Consider the following 16573-nt stretch of genomic DNA (forward strand, 5'->3'; position numbering starts at 1 on the left):
AGTCATCTTTTACCTTATTCGCTTCGAAGGTACTTTAATCTGAAAAATCAATAATAAGGATAATAATCAATATCCAATCAAATTCATTCAAAACTCAATCAAACTTCTTCGATCGATAAATAAGAAAATCGATACTGTACCGACTTCAATCTTCCGAACTGTCCAAAGCTGCTATCTCGAAACTCTGCTGAATTCAATTCAATCTATCACAAGGAGTCATAAGGATTAATATCGACATCAAAAGCTCACTCAAACTCGATACGATCAAAACATAGAAACGATATCCAAAACTCAAACTGACGGCATAACGACTATAAACTGATCTAACCGGAAACGCAGACAGCAATTCAACAATCCAATAAACTCATTTCAATCAATACATATTATTTCCAATCCAATCCCAACACATCTCAAATTCAAAGATTTCGAAAATCACTAAGAAAATCATAACAATTCCGATCGTCGTTAGATCTTCGAATCGTCTTAGATATACTATCACAGCTATCTCATAATCATTCTCTCCGAGTATAAATCGATTCTAAAGACATCAAAAAATTCAAACCTCGCAGAATCGAAAGAAACTTACTTCCAAACGGAGCACTCGACGCGGTGATCGCAGATATCTACTCGAGATTGAATTCCAACGGACGGATCGAGCTAAAATCGAAATCAAAAAAGCTTGGGGAAGCTTTTTTCGCTTCAATGGAGGGAGAGGCGGTTGTAAGGGAGAAGATGGAGTGGAAATAAAGAGTCAAATCCTCTTAAATATCTAACAATTCCCATATTTGAATTTTAGACCCTGAAAATTTTGAAAATTGCATTCTAGTCCCTGATCCAAATCGAATCGGCCCTCGACTTCTAAAATCTCTGATTATCTCAAATAAAGTCCATTAAGATAATTTTGGTGCGTTACAATTCTCCCCCTCTAAGAATCGATTTCGTCCTCGAAATCAATTACAGTTCTATCACAAGGTCGAGGATAGAATCACAGGACTGCAATAAGAATTTACATCTCGGAACTAAGTCCAAAATCTGCTTCCAATCAATCTCTGAATCATTCGTCCCAATCAGTTCGACATCTCAACAACAGGAGAAATTCAGAAACTCTAGTCGATTAATTCATCAACATTCCGTCCGTCTATCAAAAGTCGTCTCATCCTCGTCAGAACATCCTTACAATTCAGTCATATTTCGAATCATCTACCGTTCTAACTCATGAGACACAGAAAGTTCATCTCGAAAATGAAAGAGATCTTCATCTCTCCTCGTACAACTTCTAGAGAGGTGTTTTACATATATCATTTGATCACTGCCGTTGTACGAAGTCTCCACAAAAATCAAGAATTCTGCGAACTAGTGCTAAGTCGAGCACTACAACTCATGGCAATTCCTCTAAAGTTCGACTCATCTGATCTGGCTGTACGTCGTTCTGAGGGTATCGAATCGAAAATAGTTGAAATCAACAACAAAATTCTCTTCAAAGTATATGCCGAGAGAACAATAACATCAAGGATCTCTATCTAGACTGACAGACTTCGGCAATTCATGACATCTAACAACCTCTGACAAGATATCAATTCTCTGTTCTTCATCAAAATCATTATGTACAGAAAACTGTAGCGGATTCCATCAATCAATCAATCAAAAATAGATAGTAGATAAAATAAGAATAATTCCAAAATCTCAATAAGAATAAATCCCAGCACTGAAAGATCATCAGCACTGAAAATCAGAATATATGAAAGCGGATAATCAGAAATTCCATAATCAGATAATAAGGATCGAAGAAATTCATTCGGTCCAAACCGAAATTCAAACATCGAGTTTAACATACAACTGTTCGGCGTACAATTCTGAAAAGATTCTCAAAATCTCTGTACGATCAGTACAATTCTCATGATCAGAAAACAAGAAATTCATCAATAAGAATTCCTAATTTCAACTAATACTTCAGAAAGATTCGGTCAAAAGAAAATTCTTCAACAATGCAGGAGTATTCGTCAAATCAAACGGCCTGTCCAAAGTTCAAAACGGCCAAACTTAAACTCGGAAACGATTCTGAGAAAGTTCTCTCTTTACGAACCTCCTGTAGATAAATTTCGGATCCCCCTTCAGCGTCGAACTCGTTCTGACAATCGGGACCAATCTAAAAGTTTATTCCGAACAAATTCAGTCGTTCAATAACCACTAGCACAACAACCAGTTACAATCAAATACATCAACTGTAAAGCTTCAGGAGTTCGTTCATACTATTCTGTAACAATAGTCATTCAATAGAATAAATCAAGAATTCTTAGAATCGAGAATTCTTAACGAAGGATTCCATCACTCGTTCAACGATACTCCGATGACATCTCATTTCAGACTCAACAAAGTAGCCTTGCTACGAAAATCATTGAATTGTGACCCAATTCCATTCTGAATCAGAATAGACTGTACAACAGAAAATCGGATCGTTCTCTCTCTGACTGTTGACAGTTCATAACATCAGAAGCCATACCTCGAACCTCATGCTTCCTCGTCCTCTATTCGATCTGATTCCTCAATTCATCAAACATCTTCCGATCATCTGGAAGAACACTAAATGAACTTCAAAGTTCCAATCTCCTATACTCTGTCTCAAACCGGAACATCTGGCACAAATAAAGTTATTCGCTAAGAAGGCATCAATATAAACCTGAAACTCAGATTATACCCAGATATGATCTATCTTCATCAGATTCTGAAAGGTCAAATCTGATTCCAAAGCGTTCTCAATCTTCTCAATCAACTCTGGTTCGAAATCGAATGAAGGAGTCAAGATAAACGTTTCATCTGTTCCCGACTCTATCAGAAGTGCAGCAATCATCTGTCAAAGAGGACAACTAAAGTAGATAAAATAAGAACAAATCATTCAGCTTAAATTCTTAGCTGTTACAATCAATTCTCCGGATAACAATAGAATTCGTAGTCACATTAATCGTCCTCTAAAACTCTCTCTCCCAACTCATAATCAGTTCGTACTGCGACGATCAACTTCTATCTTCCAAGATCAAAATAGATTACGAAAATATTCCAAGCAAGAAAATGATGCTAGATCTTTTGAGCAATAAGATCTCTGTGAGACTCGAATCGGAAACTAACATTGCGTCTCGAGCGTCTTCAACTTCGTCGATGCTCAAGTTAACAAGGAGTTCTTCTGAACAGGAATAAGTCTCAACTCTCAATAAGAAGGAGTGCAAAGCACCGAAAGGTCATCAATACCGAAGAAATCAATAATACTGAGGTTCTATCCAATATCTCCTTCAATTCAATAAGAACTGGTCTCAAAGATACACACTAAACAGAAGAACATAATCTGCTGAGTAATCGTCTTCTCAACAATAAGAATTCCTCAAAGGATTCGCGATAGAACATGCTAAATCCTAGAATCTTCAAATTTCAGATAAGAATGTCAATCCAGATCAATTCATAACAGCTCCAGTCTTGAGGCGTTCTATAAAATTCCATCTTCCTAGAGAAAAGATCGAGGAAAAGACAACTCGGTCTCAACAAGATTCAGACGTCAAAAGAATAGCATAATTGACCGGCATGCAAATCTGCGAACAATTCTTAAAGAATCTGAAAGATCAATACGGCTCTTCGAAGGATAACGGATTCATAGATAAGAATACTCAAGAACTCATCTACAAATCTCTGAAAGATTCGGTTCAAAGGACTCATAACATTGCAGATGCAATTCCAATTCAATCTGTACGCTAAAATTCAAATCGGTCGTACTTCATTTTGAATTCGATCTCTGAAACCTTTTCCCTTCAGATTATCAGTCGATGATGTCTGATCTAAATTTAATGTTGAACTCTTCCTCTCGACGCGGAGGCAATCTGGAATCTCAACAAGAACAACATCAGTAAATTCAACAACTCTTTTAAATCAACCAACACGGCTGATTGAAGACATCATCGGAGGTAAATCCACTCGTCTGTCATCTCAGATCCGAATCTGGCAACAATCTGAAATAAACCTTGGTTGCTCTGTACTCGGTTAATGCACTACATCAATAATATAATCAAAATCTGATAACCAAAGTATAGTACTGTTCAGTACAATCAACTCCCATCGAAACAAAGTTCAAAAATTCAAACTAAACTCACCGCAACTAATTCATATGCTCAAAAGTAGAAGAAGCATTAATCTAACTTCTCAATAAGAGGAAAAAGTTGCATCAATATCTAACAGTATAAGAGTCGAAAGACCAAAATCGAACAGTTACCTGCTTCATCATCGTCAGGAGCAGTTAGATTCTGTGAATCCTCGATAAGAGCAAGTACCACAGCCTGTCGCAGAAATTCGGATTTAAACAAACTCTACGAAACGACCAAACCTTATTTCTCTAAGGCTTTCTTCTTCGATAACCACCAATCCTTTCGAAATGCCTTGCAGTTGGTACCCAACTAACCGAATCTGTCGTTCGTTGGTGTAGTCTAAAAGAATCAAACAACTGATCGATCTCTTCTAATCAGCTTTCACATCCAAACTCATTCTCAGAACTCCTCAGAGTTGGAGGGCTAAAAGACTGAAATCTCATCAGTAATGATTCCATTAGTGTCGGAGTGACATCCATCAGTTCAGTCACAGAACAATTATGTACAATCGGGTTCACTACTATTTGAATCCTGTTCAAAACTTGCCGAATAGAAAATCTGATTGAAGAGGATTATGACACAATATCTCAATTACATCTATCTGGTGTCCAACAACCTCAGCTCGACATACTCATTTGATCTCTAGAGTATTCAATGCAACCAATAACCCGAAATAGTTCGTATCTCAATTAATTCATGCTTTAAAAATTAAATCACATATCCAAGTAATTCAAATAATTATCAATCATAAAGCATGCTCGCATATTCTTCAACCATAGAATTAATCAATCACATGCGAGAAATTAAGTTCAAGCGGACTCAATCTACCCCGCTCACTTTTAGAAATAAAATCCAAAAACTTATGCTCTGATACCACTTAATGTGAGACCCCGATTCTAATCATCTAATCAAGAGTTAATCATATCGATAATCTTTCAAAGGCCAAAAGATAGGAAACCAAATTAAAAAAAAATTATTTCTAGTGAACAGTGCCGCACTCGATCCTAGAAAATTCCAGGATCGAGCGCATCATATTCCTGAACTCTCTGCCGAGAAAAAAAATTAGTGCTGCGCTCGATCCTATAAAATCGTAGGATCGAGCGCACCCTGGGATTAGAATTTTTCCAAAAAACTGAACATGTTTCAAATCTCAAATCAACAATTGAACTCAATCTAATATCAATCTAACATGCTCAATTCCAAATCCAACAACATGTAATCAACATAAAAACTTCAATATTCATCATTCATAATCAATTCTAATATTCAACAACGCTCGAGTTCTAAACATGCTTTCAAAACATAAGCTAGATTGGCATGCATTTCCAATTCTAACTCGAAGTCCCACTTCTATTCTTCATTCTCGTTCTATCCCTGTCGTCTCTGACTCGATCATGCCCCACCTGTTGCTAAGTACACATACAAACAAAGACAACAGCCGGATAACCTGATGAGAATAATATTCCCAGTAAAAGAGACTGACATGCAATCAAATAAACATATCAAGTCATGATATGAATTCATTCCTCATATAATCAATTAATCCATTCAAGTACTGAATTAAAATGATATGCATGTCTTTAAAACTTCTGGATTATCAGACTCAGATAATCAAATGGAATTCTTCTTTCTTTCTTTCTTTCTTCGGTTTGGGATCCCGAGGTTAAAATATCCAACAATCACACCGAACTCCCATTTCGAGGTGGATGAGGTATATTTTAATCTTCTAGACTCCAGAGCATTATAGAGAGTTAATCGACACTTGTAGTAATTCACCTACCAAGGCCACTCAACTATAATCTCCAGATCGTCTAATTCAAAACGAATAATCATTCGGCTCAATATGAATGTATATGTCATCTCATGCATTCAATCATATTTTCAATCATCAATTCAAATAAAAATTCAATCATGATTTCAAATAAGCATTCAATCATGATGTCAAATAAGCATTCAATCATGCAAGTATGTGAATTTCTTCGGAACACTCGAATAAATTCGGATTCGAGTTAATCGTTCCATTCAAGTCTAAGTCATCTTTTACCTTATTATCTTCGAAGGTACTTCAATCTGAAAAATAAATAATAAGGATAATAATCAATATCCAATCAAATTCATTCGAACTCAATCAAACTTCTTCGATTGATAAATAAGAAAATCGATACTGTACCGACTTCAATCTTCCAAACTGTCCAAAGCTGCTACCTCGCAACTCTGCTGACTTCAATTCAATCTATCAGAAGGAGTCATAAGGATCAATATCGACATCAAAAGCTCACTCATAACTCGATACGATCAAAACATAGAAACGATATCCAAAACTCAAACTGACGGCATAACGGCTATAAACTGATCAAACCGGAAACGCAGACAGCAATTCAACAATCCAATAAACTTTTTTCAATCAATATATATTATTTCCAATCCAATCCCAACACATCTCAAATTCAATCTTCGAACCGTCTCAGATATACTATCACAGCTATCTCATAATCATCCTCTCCGAGTATAAATCGATTCTAAAGACATCAAAAAATTCAAACCTCGCAAAATCAAAAGAAACTTACTTCCAAACGGAGCACTCGATACTGTGATCGCAGATATCTACTCGAGATTGAATTTCAACGGACGGATCGAGCTCGAACAAGAAATAGTTGGCTTAGTTTTTATTTTGTGGACTTTATGGTTCTTTTATTTTGGTTTGATGCTATGTAGTGCTAAATCGAAAAAGAAATACGTATGAATTTATCATTTTTGTTTGATACAATAGTACTTTTGGATATTTATGTTCTGAATCTATGAATACATATTAATGTAGAAGCATGATATTTGCAATTGGTAGTGTTTGATGTGTGTCTATCTGAAATCTCTCTATTTAAATTTATTTCTTGTTTTTGATTTTTCTATTTAGGAATGGTTGAATTCTTGTAAAATTCAAAATCCTACTATATGCCTATGATCTAGCACCTGGCAGGATTCGAATTTGGAAATTTAAAATATTTGGTTCAATTTTGGAATTCGAACAATTCAAACAAGTGCACAAGTATTCAAATATTGTCCGAGAAGCTTGAAATATATATTTTTCATTTATAAGTATATTACATCAATAAAATATTAAGTCTTGCGATCACAAACTATCGAAGAATATAATTTGAGCTTGAGTTCAACTCAAATTCAAAGACGAATCAAATATTTTTCGAACGAACTCGATTTATTTAACACCTTAATTTTACAAATGACAAGTGGCCCTATTCTTTAATGTGATAAAGATCATTTTGAACCATTATTATTATTATTATTTTAGTAGATCTAAATCTAAAAGAATTAAGGACATTTTCATACCAATAACTTCATTTTGTAAAAAAATTGGTTACATGCACTTAGACAACGCGCGTGTTCAAGATTCTCCGAGTTAAGGGTAAAACATGCAAATTTTTTGAAAGGTTAAGGGATTAGGTGCCTATTAAATTTTTATATAGGAAAAGCGTATATTTTTTTATATTTTACAGGTGAGTTTGATGCAAAGAACTCATTTTTTAAAATAAAAAAATATCATTTTTTCTTCAATAAAACTTACAACCCGATGGTCATTTATTGAGATAATTACCAAACTGAGTTAAAAAAAAAAAAGAAAAGAAAAAAGAAGAAGAATGATCTACTAAGTTCTGGGGGAAAAAAAAAACAACGATGTACAAACTAATATTGACTTGGCCAATGAGGTCTTGGCCTAATGGTCAAGACTGAGGTCCTGAGACCTCTTGGTCTCAGGTTCGATTCTCGCTGACTGCGGGGGTTAGTTTTCTAATTTATTTAGATTGATTTAGTTTTTTTTTTTTTGCTCGAGACAAGCGTGTTTCAAGTCCATGCTCAATTTCAGTCGGTTGTGTGCGGGTAATTTCATTCTTTAGTGTTACAATTTGATGTAATTTGATATCCGATGTACTTGTACTAAAAAAAAAATTTGACTTGGTAACTAATAGCTACAGCATTATTTGGACTCTAATAAATAAACATGATCAAATAAACTAACGTGACCAAATATTTTAAAATAATGCATAAACATATGAAAATTTTGAAATTAGTTGAGAAAAATGTGGGAAAAAATGATGAGATATAATAAATTACTAGAGTAGGCATCATGTGAGACTCTCGTGAATTTATATTCGTGAGACGAATAGACCTAACTCATATCTACAATAAAAAAATAATATTTTTAACATAAAAATTAATATTTTTTGATGAATTGGATAAAAATAAAAATAAATCTTATAAAATTTATCCATGACACCATTTCATAGGAGTTTTTGTGAAATTATTAATTAGTATATGGAATGTAATCTACATATTACATACTATGTTGGGACAAAATTAGAAAAATTTGGTGTGATGTGTCATACTAAAATCGGTCACTCTAATATTCTCATGATTTTATATACTATAGATATTTTATGATTACAAATTTACAATTGATAAGCCTCTCAAAAAAAAAATGATTACAATTGATAAGCTATGAAACTAAACAAAATTTTAGTTCATATGCATTCCAAAAGAATGTCTGATGTTTCTAATTAGTTCGATTTGGTAATATTTATTACATAAATCAAATAATGCACTCATTTATAGGCAAATATTTAAAAAAAAAATTATGGTAATACCTTAAATATATTTTCCTAATGTTTGATTGCAAGCAAACAAGCGATTTCTCCGATATATATAATTAATAGTGTTAATAGGAGTAATTAGATTTTGAGGCACATGATATCACTACAAAAAACGTGTATATTGTAACAATTTTTTTAAAAAAAACGGTCGCAAAATGTTGCGAAATTTTATTTTAAATTTTTCCTACAAATGACGGTCAATCATGAAACTATCATTGAATTATTGAACCATTTTTTTTAATGATATGGCGACAGTTGAGATTGAACCATCACAAATATTTGTGACATTTTAGAAAAATCGTGGCAAATGTTTGTGACGGTTCAATCTCAATTGTCGCCATATTTGTGACGGTTTGAAACAAAACCGTCACCGATTTTATTGGCGACAGTGTAGGCTATTAATTCCGTTGGTATTTCGGACAGAATTTAAAGCCAAAAATTTGTCATTAATCTAAATGGCACAAGATGAATCTACTTAGAGACGGTTTAATAGAAAACTATCTCCAATGTAACGACGGTTCTTGTGGTGATGGTTTTTCTATAAACCGATGCAAAATAGGTTATAAATTTTTAGATCCGCATCCATTTTTTCAAAACCCTAGCCGCTCTTGTGGTGACGGATTTTCTATAAACCGACGCAAAATAGGTTATAAATTTTCAGATCCGCATCCATTTTTTTCAAAACCCTAGCCGCTTTCATCATTATCTCTCCGATTTCTCTCGTTTTATGCTATATCGCCGCCACCTCCCCGAACCACAAGTTTGTATTTATGTGTATATATATGTGTGTATATAGATGTACATATGTGTATTTGCTTAATTTTTATGTATTATTTGGTTTGTAGTTAGGTCAAATCTAAAAGCTCTCCATCGGTTGTATCCGTCTATCTGGTCTCGTTGCCTTGCTGCCATACATCGTTGATCTATCACCGCCGTTACGCCATCGCTCGGCGCTCGCTGCCATCGCCGTTTCTCAATACCAAAAATACTAAGGTCATGTGCAAGTTTATTTTATTTGATTATAATTAATATATCTATAACTAATTGAATTCATGATTATTTAATATAGTTTGTATGTATATGTGTTTCATAATTGTCTATTCATGAAACTTCCATTTAATTGTTTACTTGTATAGGAAAATTTTATGTAATGATAGATAGAAATAGAAATTAGATGTATAAATGATTAGAGAGGTTTTATAACAACTAAGTTTTTTTGGGTAGTGTGGAGTCATATTTGTAGAGTTTGCGAAAATGAGAATACAGTAAAATGAACTTAGGGCGATGTGGATTTGTATCAAGATATTTTTGTTGGATCCTTCATGGTGAATAATTCATTTGTTCTTCACCTAATTATGTTAATTTCTCTAATATTGCTCCTTCTTCCTCCAGCCAATTCAGAAAGTTCAAAAGACAGCGTGATTGTTAACATTAGTGAAACATGCCTCAAATGTCTAGTCATAAAGTTAACTATTGCACTGATATCCCTTTGTCCTCCCATTAGAATCTAAATGAAGAACACAATAAGTTTGATGCAATTAATACTATCAATGAGGAACTTGTTTGTGAAAGTCCTGATTTCAAAAACCCTTTCGACAAAATTAAATATGTCGAGGCTGATATTTGGGAAGGAAATTCTCATGACCTTCGCAGTTGTCATTTGTCTTTGAAATCCTGCAAATGAAAGCTCAGTAGAACATGTCGGAGGGTAATTTGATCACATGTATCAGGTAATGACAAAGCTTTGTCCAATGGAAAGAAATATGCCAGATAGTTTCAATATTATGAAAAAATTGCTGGGATGCAATAATTATTCTTGCTAGGTAGAGCGATCGAACCATGACGCTTGGGCTGCTGTGCAGTTTAAAAGATTTGAGTTGCATCATTACCAACACCTATAACTTTTGGTAAAGCGGCAAGGGTTCAGTCCTAAAATTGGTATCAGAGCCAATGTCATGAGTTCGATTCCTATTGATTGCAATGAGTGCAATTATTGGGAGAGAGGTTATTGGGGTGCAATAATTATCCCTGCTGGGTAGAGTGATCAAACCATTGCGCTTGGGCTGTTGTGCGATTCAAAAGGTTTGAGTTACACTATTATCACCAACTATAGCTTTTGGTAAAGCGACAAGTTCTCATTCCTACATAGACCATAGAGAAGTCAGTCAAATAAGGTTATTAAGCTCATTCCATTCATACGATGTATTATTTCCCTCTCACATCACAATTTCAAAGGTTGTATGCCTTTACTAAGACTACATCACGTATACATTAGTATTTTAACCACGTGCAAGAAGGTGACTTGATGACACACCCCTCTTATTCACTAACATGGAAACATTTTGATCAAGCATGTGCTTTGAAGTGTAGAAATGTGTGCTTAGGGTTGTCAGCTGATGGTTTCTAACCGTTTGGCCAATCGAGACAACAATACTCCTCGTGGCCTAACATCTTGACACCATATATACGACTTCCCGCCATGGATGTGTATGAAAGATGAGTATATCTTTTCTATATTGTTCCAGGGCCTTGTAATCCTGATGAAATGTTGGATGTTATCCATCAACCTTTGATAGTAGACCATACAATTGAAACACAATTTCTTCTAGTTTATCAAGTTGAATGTTTTGCTTCAACCTTTGATAACAGACAACGTTTATTTTAAACATTATGGTAGTGTTTTGTAGAGTTTCTAGAAAACACTTTTACAATTTTTAGTCCATGTAGATGATTTGTGATAGTACAACTCTGTGCACTGATACCGTTGTAACGTCTACAGTGTACGAAGACTTTTACCCAAAAATAGCTAACTGCTAACTCTGAAGTAGTTTGAATATACTGGTATTGTTTATAGACTAAACTGACAGTCTAGAATATACTTGGAGGGCGTCATTTGTCCTTTACTTTAGTTGTGGTCAGTCCAGTTGTACATCCTTGACTAGTCGAGTATAACTTCCAGTTAAGGTTCAGTCAAGATGCTGAAATCAGTCGTGGTTTCCAGTCGTCAAATACTCAATTATATCCAGTCTTGGTCTTTTAAATATTTCAGTTGTTTAGTCTAGTCGTGTATATCCAGTTAAGGTTCAAAACTGTTGACTTTACTTGTATTTTTCAGTTTTGCCTTAATATTAGTTTTGTCGAAGATTTACTTAACACCAAAACTTAAGTGTTCCAACATCCCAAATAATATACAAGAGAGATAGAAGAAGATAAGATGGGGATTAAAAGGCATAGAAGGACTCACTAAATAAAGGACAAATACTTGGGTTAGAGCCGTTGATTCGAGTTTGTCCCATCAAACTAACCCGCCCGCCTTTTAAAAAAATATATATGGGTTGGCTTATGATTTCGTCAATCCGTTTGGAGGCGGGTCGAAACGGGCTAACCCGTTTGAGCCGCGGGCCAAGGCAGGCTCGTTCGCCAATTTTTTATATACTTTTTTGTAAAATTATATTATATTATAATTATTATTTCCAGTAGTTTATGTATGATTGAGAATTTTTGAATGATTTATATTATTTTAAAAGATTTATATATGATTGAGGAGTTTTAAATTATTTATATGATTTAAAATAATTTATGTATAAATTAATAATTTTGCAAAATTACACTATTTATAATGATTTATGTATGATAAATAGATTTTTAAATATAAAATTATTTATACTTGTTTATATATGATTTTTTTTTACTTTTTATTTTTTATAATTTTTTGCGGGTTCACCGCCGAACTCACAACTCGCACTAGTTTGAGTTGGATTAGAGTTTTCTAGTTCACCAAGATGTCGGGCTTAGGCGGGTCGGGTCCATCTCGACCCAGCCCAAATTGACAGGTGTGTCCTGGATGTCCTCCCCTACTATTGACAAAAGGCATGCTTTGTCATTGGAATTAAGATTTTTTTAAAATTTTAAAATTCCAATTTCTTTATACAAACTCAGTTAAAATCGATTTGGATTTGCACTTTTTTTTTTGTTTTTTAGTACGGATTTGGACTTTTTAAATCTACGGATTTGTAATATTACTTTGGTAGTTGGTCAAAACTTATAATATTTTTTGAAAAGTTAAGAAATGTTTATAATATAAGCTTTTAGAAATATATTTTATAAAATATTTTCAATATAAAATTATTTTTAATTGATTATAAATTAAATTTTTCAAATTATATAATAAAGTACCTATAAATGTATAAATATTTGGAAAATTTGGAAGTCAGACTAAAAATTTAAAGTAAGCAATAAAATTTATTATTGTGTGACAATTTGAAAAATAGACTAAAATCTAAAAGTAAGTTATCAAAATTTAATGTATGAAATCCCTTCAATTATGTGGAGATTAATTAAATAAAATCCACCAACATTGACCCAAAATTATAATAACAATAAATCTAGTTATAAGAATATTTGATTTGGTGGAGTAGGGTGCATTTGAGTGGTCATTAGTTTGATATCATTTATTACAAAGCATCTTTTCAGACGAGTCTGTCATATAAGTTTTGTCTAATATGGTTTATCTGACTAGCTTAATTTGCAGTCTACTGCGTTAATTCAGAAATTTATTCAGTACACATCGAAAAATAACCTTAAAAAAAAAAACTCAGAATCTTCATGTAATAAAAACACAAAAACGCAAAACTCTTTATCAAAAATCAATAATCTCGTAAAACCTTGTGTTTTAAAAAAATTATCTTTAAAACCAAGGAAGTAAATTTGCTTTATGAAAAGGAGTATAAGATTTTCTATATTTCACACCGGTAATAATATGGAATTGCCTCGTTACCACTATAAAAGGCGTACACTCCCACTCCCATTTCCGCAACCTTAGGTTTCATGGCTTCCAAAAGACCCTCGCAGTCGAATCCGGCGGAGACCATCGGCGGAATCGACGATTTGCTGACGCTAATCTTCCTATTCCTCCCCGCAAGACCCTTGATAAGGTTCCAATTGGTGTGCAAACGCTGGAGATCCCTCATCTCCGACGAGCGTTTCTCGCATCTTCACTCCCGCCTCCACCGCCGCCTCCGCACCCGAAATCGGCTCTCGTTCATCCTCCGTGCGAGCTTGCCGGAGTTCTATTACTTCAATCACGTGGCGAGAACCTTCCGCCAAATCAGTATCGGGTTTGATTATCCCAAGATACTGCAATCTTGCAATGGGTTGTTGTTAATGGAGTGCAGGAACACTCCGTTCGGGTGGAAGAAGTACTACGTATGCAATCCCACCAACAAGAACATAAGGTGTTTGGCGTATGATAACAAGAAGAAGGATGTGATTTCAGGGATGTGTCTGGCTTTTGATCCTCTGAAATCACCGCATTACAAGGTGGTTTGTGTCAAAGGCAAGGAAGATTCAATCTTTGAGTACGTGCTGGAAGTTTATGATTCCAGGAATCATGCATGGAGCAGCTTCGGTGCCCCATTTACTGCTCTGCCCAACACCCAATTCTGCAATGGGATTTACATGAACGATGGGATTTACTGGATCAAGCCTCGCGCGAAATCTTGCTTCTTGGATCTTGAAAAGGGATCCGTGGAAACCCTTCCGACCATCAAATTCCCCCGGAGGAAGGCGGGGGAGAGCCACAAGAATTTCGTGATAGAGTCCAACGGTCACATCCACTGTGTCTCTCTGTATTTACATGCTAAGATGAAATCCGTGTATGTTTTCGAGTTGTTCGAGGACAACTCTTGCTGGGTTGAGACATTTCGGGCTGAACTGAATCTGATTTCGGCAGCATTCCCGGAGATGAGCGATGCAGAAGTCAATGTTCTGAGCATCGTTAGAGGGGATATGGAGCTTGATGCCGTCTTGTTGCTTCATTTCAACAACAAGATAGTGTCGTATAGGTTCTGGGACGGTGAATTCGGCCTCGTGTTCGATTTGAGAACTCGAGGATTTGCGAGACAGCATCTGCTCCAGTTTGATCGGAACCATGTGTTCCAGGTCGTTGAGTCTATGGCACCCGTTTGATGCCAACGGAGACTCGTTAATTTTTGTTTTTGTCTTCTGAAAATTATAAGGTGTGTTTGGATGAAGTTGGGAGGGGAGGGGGATTCAATATCCTCCTATTTGATAGCCCCATACATACCTTTTTTAAAAATAAATTAAATAATTGATTTTCTTATTATTACTTTTGTTATTCCATATAATTTAATATTATTATTTCTATTTACATGCAAGCTCTAAATTTTATATATAAATAATATAAAGATTAAAAAACATCATAGTTTCAGAACTGATCCTACAATGATCACGTGTCTCTATCATCGTATTGACACACAACATTATTTATTGTCCATGAATCAATAATTTGAAATAATTATTTCGTAAAATTTGATGTAATTCTTATGGGAACATCTCAATCATGGAATAAACCTCGATATTTATTTCTTATTACACAAAAACTTTTGTAAGACATATTAATGAGTCAAATTTGTGAGACGAATATTTGGGTCATTCATAAAAAAATATTATTTTTTATGCCAAAAATATTATTTTTTTATTATAAATATGAGCATGATTGACCTGTCTCACGCATAAAGATTAGTAATGCTATCTCACAAGAGACCTACTCCCTTATGTATGAGGTTCATTGAAAAAAGTGTGAACCTCACATATATTGATAAATGACTGTTCTTTACGTCAAAGTTAAATACCCATAACTTTTATAAATACTAGTGACCGATGCACACATATTGTATGTGCAAAACATAATTTAGGAATATTATATGTTGGAAGTGTGTAACATATACTTTGCATAAATTATAATCCGACATAAAAAAAACTTTAAACGTGTATCTGCTACCATTCAATTTGCAAACCATTCCAAAAAACTTTAAATATGTATCTGCTACCAAAATGTAAAGCTAGAAAATATGTTATGAGAACACTTTGATATCAAGGCTTACCTATTCAAGAACACAACTCTAATTATAATATGATCACACAGTTCTCTGTTTCGTTTTAATCAAAAACACCAGTAAGTTTCACAATGTGTATCTGCTACCATTCAATTTGCAAACCACAAAGGAAATAGCTTGAATGTAATCAGACATAAAAACAATAACAATGTAAAGCGATTTACGTGGTTCAACCACCAGTTACAGTGGCCTACATCCACGGGAAGAATCAACTCAAAACTCTTATTAATCAACCCAAGAAATGGAGTTCCAATACAGCATCAATACAAGCAATAATCGATCCCAAAGAAAAAACTTAATACAATCAAGATTCTAATTGGACTTCCCTTAATTGCAGATCTCGCTTTCTTCTCTGTCGATTATTCCTCCTTGATTCTTCAGTATTGCTTCTTCGTGGAGTAGCTCTGTTCTCTTCTTAGACTTTCAAGATCAGATAGCATGCTAATCCAGCTCGATTCATATATATATATATATATAGATCTCTTAACTAGTAAGTGGTTACAACCACTTAACTGATCGACTTTTCCAATCAACAAAATAGCTCAGCCCACAACTTGTGATTGAATCCATTAGTTACCTTCTAGGCCCAATGCATTTGCTGCCCCTTATTTGTTAGTGGATCAGCCCAACTTCGAGAAGTCACATACTCCAACAAAATATATGAAAAAAATTACGAAATTATAAGATGAAAACTGAAGGCTTCGAAATCTGCAAATTTTTTTGTAAATTTTGATAACATATGAGCTTGATTGATTGGTTGTCTCGTTTTCTATTGTCCCTTCGTTCCTTTAATTTGAACAATCTTCTCGCATCTTTCGACTGTTTTTGGTCTTGGTCACGTTTTACATCACCTTATCCACTAGTATTTGAC

At 34.4% G+C, this 16573-nt stretch overlaps 1 protein-coding gene across 1 annotated transcript; it reads left to right on the forward strand.

Moving 5' to 3' along the window:
- The first annotated feature begins 13612 nt into the window (after positions 1-13612).
- LOC140889754 (F-box protein At5g07610-like) lies at positions 13613-14815 on the forward strand. The gene has a single exon (XM_073297480.1). The coding sequence runs from the start codon at positions 13613-13615 to the stop codon at positions 14750-14752; it is 1140 nt and encodes a 379-aa protein (XP_073153581.1). The 3' UTR covers positions 14753-14815.
- Positions 14816-16573: the final 1758 nt, after the last annotated feature.

The sequence above is a fragment of the Henckelia pumila genome, chromosome 3, assembly GCF_033568475.1.
Source record: "Henckelia pumila isolate YLH828 chromosome 3, ASM3356847v2, whole genome shotgun sequence".
Classification (NCBI taxonomy): domain Eukaryota; kingdom Viridiplantae; phylum Streptophyta; class Magnoliopsida; order Lamiales; family Gesneriaceae; genus Henckelia; species Henckelia pumila.